This window comes from Notothenia rossii (assembly GCF_949606895.1).
Source record: "Notothenia rossii genome assembly, chromosome: 1".
In the NCBI taxonomy this organism is placed as follows: domain Eukaryota; kingdom Metazoa; phylum Chordata; class Actinopteri; order Perciformes; family Nototheniidae; genus Notothenia; species Notothenia rossii.
Genome location: NC_136912.1, coordinates 42,046,181 through 42,051,439, shown reverse-complemented (window position 1 = coordinate 42,051,439; position 5,259 = coordinate 42,046,181). Strand labels below are relative to the sequence as shown.

Genomic DNA, 5,259 nt, shown 5'->3' with positions numbered 1-5,259 from the left:
TCTACTACAGCATGATATGACATAAACACTGTAGCAAAATCGCTTTACGTTTATGTGGTGCAAAAAACACTAAACTCTCGAAGCCAATATTAGCACCTAGCTTAGCGTTAACCTGCTAGCCCCGCATAAAGGTTAATGTTAGTTAGGGTAACGTCACCGGTGAGTGGAGCAGAGGTTGAGGGTAACAATAACCCACAGTTACAACAGCTAGCGTTTCAACAGGTGAATGCTAACGTCAGCTACAAATGAAAGAAATACAACATATAACAGAATAACATTTGACTGATATTTTTTGGTTTATGTTGACCCCCAGTTTAAAGCTAGTTACTTACCACCGTAGCACTATCAATGACAACCCAGCGAAATGATGTCGCTAGGCAACCATAAACATCCAGAAGAGGAGGTGCAGTGTTCACAAAGGCCAGAGTGTGTGCGTAGTGAGGAATGTATATTTGATTATTTGTAATAGCTTTATATTACATATAAAACCGCTTTAAAAATGTTTAACTGTTTTATAATGTCTCCATTTATCTGTCAGTGTGTGACACGTGTGTTATCTCTCTTTCTATATATAATAAAATATTGCAGGACATACACACTACAAAGGGCTTTAAATCAATCTGGAGTAAATGCAAAGACCAGATCTGTATCACAGAATACAAAATCTGAAGCAAAAGACCAAAAAGGCTTTCATTGAAACATTTATTTTTGCTCTATAAATAAGGCAGATACACATAATCACTGAATTTGGCCTTACAATAACACATCTTAAAAAGTCATTAATATTCACAGATACAAATCATGACAATCTTCATATATCCTCAACAATCTTATTTCATTCTGTTTATTTCAAAGAAGTAGACAAAATACAACCGTAACCCAACTTGTGTAATCATTCAAATACAAATACTTAACGTAAAATAACCAAGGCATTAAGAGAAAGACAATCCATTTCGTGTTACAGTGCTTTAGTATCTTAAGAGAGCAAAACAAAATGAAAACAAGGTAATAATTCCTGTAAACAATGTTAATTCAGGTCTGATGGCACATTCGTAAATGTTACCCCACAGGATGTGCTCCTTTGAGAAGGGATATGTGGCATGCCTATTCAAAGGTCTTTGGTTTAATGAGAAACATGACACGGTTCAATTTTTAGAATGGGAACCTGCAGTTGAGGCTACATTCTTCACAAAATTGTATTTACTTTACACTACGTACCTTAACTTCATCCAATTGTTGTACACGTACAGTATGGCAGGTAGTTCTTTTTAAAGCACTGTCACAAATCAAATGTAGTCATTTAAATTAACTTCAAACAATACCATCATCAACATTAACATAATTAAGTAGAAATGATGTATAGATAAATACACCACCTATTACTTCATATGATTGAATGACACAAATGGAAAAAACAAGCATGATGACATGGTGTTCATATGGAAACCCTGAGAGGCAAGAGTACAAAAAAAAAAGGTTTTGCAAGGATAATAATTCTTAGTTTCTTAATTATTTTTTTTAATCTCTAAAACAATGGGGAAGGAGATTGTGTTTTTGTAATACTCATTGTGGCCACAAGAGGCTGAACGGCACAAATACGCCATTTTCTCAAGACCAAATTAATGTTATCATAGCTGTCCATTTTCTCATGCACTCTATCAAAATATGTTAGAATGCATTGAGAAATAATACATACAAAAAATATCCTTATAATCTTTTTTCACTGCCAAACTTTTGACGTTTTCAAAAGAAAATGATCCTCCTCACACGTGACCTGACACATTATCCCCCCCCCCCCCCCCCCCCCCCACCCTTTCTCAAATTATGTTTAAAGAAGTTTAGAAAGATTTTCCTGATAACACCTGTTCAATAGTAACACACACAGGACAGATGTAAATGGATCACCACATTTTCTTCTCACTTGCCTCTCAGGAACATGGTCAACATAAGACAAAACAGGTATTTGTGCAATTATTAAAAAAGAAGCCAAAAGCATCCACACATACATTCAATAAACATGTTAGAGGTCTCATAATTCTTATCAGACATACACTTTTATAGAACATCTCACCATAGTTAACCTTGTGTTTCTATCATTGCACTTATTGTGTTATGTCATTAGTATGGAATTTACATAGTGAATGACACTTTTCCTAGGGAATGTATGCTTGCTCTTGTGCATCATTTCCACATGAATAAGGGCATCATTGGCATAAAACAAGGGGGTGTTGGCAGATGAATGGTGGGTTCACAGCACAAATAAATACTGTTAACTGTAAACACCTGAACAAAAACCACTTACATTAAGACAACTACATGTTGTAAGAAATCGAACATCAAGTATATAAGCTTTTCTGATCTTTGTTCATTCTCATTCATTCAATCATTCAATATGAAAATCCTTCTAATCATATTGTAAAACTTCTTTGACTGTATTTGTATAATAAACGGGCTACTATCTTAGCAGAAACTTGTCGTTTGCAGGCTGTAAGGTATCTGGTGAATGCTTCCACATCATGTTCATAGCAAGTTATACATTTACTGTACCCATACACTCCCCTTATTAACTTCAACCGGCTGAGCCAAACATGACTCTTCACATATCAGTCCTATTCAATAGGTTCTTACAGGTTTATAAATCCTTCAAAGACACATCACCTTTTCCCTCTGGCACAATAAATCCTGCTGAGCAGAGCAGCGAGCAGCAGTTTGTCTGTAGTGTTTGCTTGGTTCCCACCTTAACCCTTCAAAACTCATAAGGCTACCTCTGACCCCCCACCACAGGAATGGATTTGTGTTACAGTTGCGGCTTCAGCTCCCTTTTTGAGGGTTCACAAGCTGGAGGAAATACTGTAAACAATCTTCAGGGCTGGCAGGTGTTATCCTTCTCTGGCTGGGAAGGCTCAGGGTCCACTGCGAGGCCCTCTGCGGGCCCGCCGGCCGAGCGTGGGTCCATGGCGGAGTGCATGACAGTCAGCCACACATCGTCCATGTTTGGCATTACAAAGATTTTCTATGAGGAGGAGAGAGACCCATGAATTCAGAATTCAAATTCAAAGGCTATATATCATATTCATAATAGCAACAGCCCAATGAAAAGCGGAAGTCCTAGATCCCTCCAATAGTGCACAAATATATACATAATAAATAAATAAATACATACAATTCTGCAATAAAAAAGACAAATAGACATAATGGTGCAAGTTAGTTGCAAGGTGAAGAAAGATATATACATATAAAATAGAATAGATAAACACATAATGTAAGGTGCAAAACTGTACCGTAAAAATATTTATGTAACGTACTGTAAGATGTAAATAAGTTGATATGTTGAATAAAAAGATGAACAGTGTATTTGATGGATAAAGTTGAGATGTGAGATGGCACATTTATTTGGAGTTTTTAACATTTGAGCTTGTAATCAGTATTTACAAGATGAATAGAAAATATGACGCCACTTTATTTATAACAGCAACATTTCAGACAAAATGCAATACGTTTAAATGGAACTGCGGCAGTTAATCACAAGATGTACTCAACTTTGGAAATATTTGATATATATGTATATCAAATATTTCCTGATGGATTTATATTATATTAGATGTACTCTATGTTTTCTAAATTGGGAAATGTTTTTGTTACTGAAGCATGTTAACAAAGCATTTCACATGAGTTAAAAACAACAGGATTTGTATACATATGAACTGTAAATAAAAAGGGGTAAAAAATGTATTCAAACACCAGGATCAGCTGCAGCAGGCTGCCTCCTATCACAAGTACTGTGCCTCTGAATTACATAGCCCTAAATATAGTGTCAATACCTGGAATTCCTGGTCCAGTTTCTTCTCGATCCAATCTGTAACGTGAGCCAGAGTCACGACTCTCTCTCCCAGCTTAGGCCGTGCCTTCAGCTCCAGATGAGGCGGCTTCCTGAAGCCATACCTGCGACAGAAAGGGTCACAACGATTTATTATTTCATTACAAGCAACAGGTGACACATGTAAACCTAATAGAAATAGAAATCAAAGCCGGTCAATATTTAGAAAATGTCTAAGGTGAAAAACCTTAAAATGTATTAACCTTGTCACGACATCCGGTTAGTTTTCAGTTAGATGCCTGAAATAAGGTCTGTGGTTAACACAAGCCTAAGAGATTTCCCCATTTTATTCTACAACATAAAATACTTCAGTAAACCCCCCTTGTGAACATCTGAAGCTTCTAAGTGTCATAAAAACAGCAGTTGATAACAAGTGTTTAAATGAGACCGCTAAATGTTATCACAGCAAACATCAGCCGCCTTTAGCTCAGCGGTGTTGACGCGCAGTTATGAGACCATTAATTTCGTTTGTTTATAGCCACTGTTCGAAATGGGGGGAGCCAGCGGGAGCTTGGCTCCCCCGAAGAGGGAGGGAGCTCCCCTGAAGGCTGACTTTGAGATAAATAGGGGGAGCCCAAAAGAATCGTGCATATTTGTGTCACACAGATTAGAAATGTTGAGTTTCTGTAAATAAAAGTTCTTGAAATAAATAAGTCATTGTTCATTACAGTTTCTCAATATTTGTTTTATATTTGTGAATATTTCTGGGCTTTTGGATTCACAAGCAAAGAAGCGAAGGAGTCTAAAAATGACAACGTGAACGGAACAACTTTTAGTTGGCCGGCTGTAAGCGGCGTTAGGGTCGAGTTTGACAGCTCCACACCGAGGGAGAGGCCTGCCGATGCGGAGCATGAAGAGGCTTCAACAACGGCGCCACCGGCGCTAACGAACCTTTCCTGACGATGCCCATTACCTGCCTTTTAAATGGACACAGAAAATATGGAGTGAGTGGAATGAAAGGTATCCATGGCTTTAAAATTTTTAAAAAAAAATGTGGATGTGAGATTTGCAAAGAGGCAAAAAGTATATTGATCTCCCTGCCGCTCGCAAAAAAAAACACCTGAGTGCACCTTCCATCAGAATGGATTCAGGGAAAAGTCAGCAGTGATCAACAGAATAACCTGCGGAAAAAGATTTATAAGCAATAAGAGCCAGGCACACGAAAAAGCGATCGAGATTTCGGAGATGAGAAAAAAGATGTCCTACCAAACAAGGTATACCCTATTGGCAATCAATATTGATCTTATACAAGAAAACATATACATCTTTCAGGTCTGCCTATATGATTGCCAACAAAATAAATAAATAGGGCTCCCCAGAAAGCAAATGGGTAATTCGAACACTGTTTATAGCCTTATGTTCTGTACTTCTGCCGATTGCAT

At 37.4% G+C, this 5,259-nt stretch overlaps 1 protein-coding gene across 3 annotated transcripts in view; it reads right to left on the bottom strand.

Annotated features, from left to right (window-relative positions):
* Positions 1–1,801: 1,801 nt before the first annotated feature.
* The window catches only part of LOC307029263 (testis-expressed protein 2-like), a 63,814-nt gene continuing 60,356 nt past the window's right edge, over positions 1,802–5,259 (bottom strand). For all 3 annotated transcript variants that reach the window (XM_079665054.1, XM_079665052.1, XM_079665053.1), the window contains exons 12-13: positions 3,822–3,942; positions 1,802–3,013 (exon numbers count right to left, since the gene is read on the bottom strand). In XM_079665054.1, coding sequence (XP_079521180.1) covers positions 2,864–3,013; positions 3,822–3,942 — 271 coding nt within the window. In that variant the 3' untranslated portion in view covers positions 1,802–2,863. The remainder of the gene's footprint in view (positions 3,014–3,821; positions 3,943–5,259) is intronic.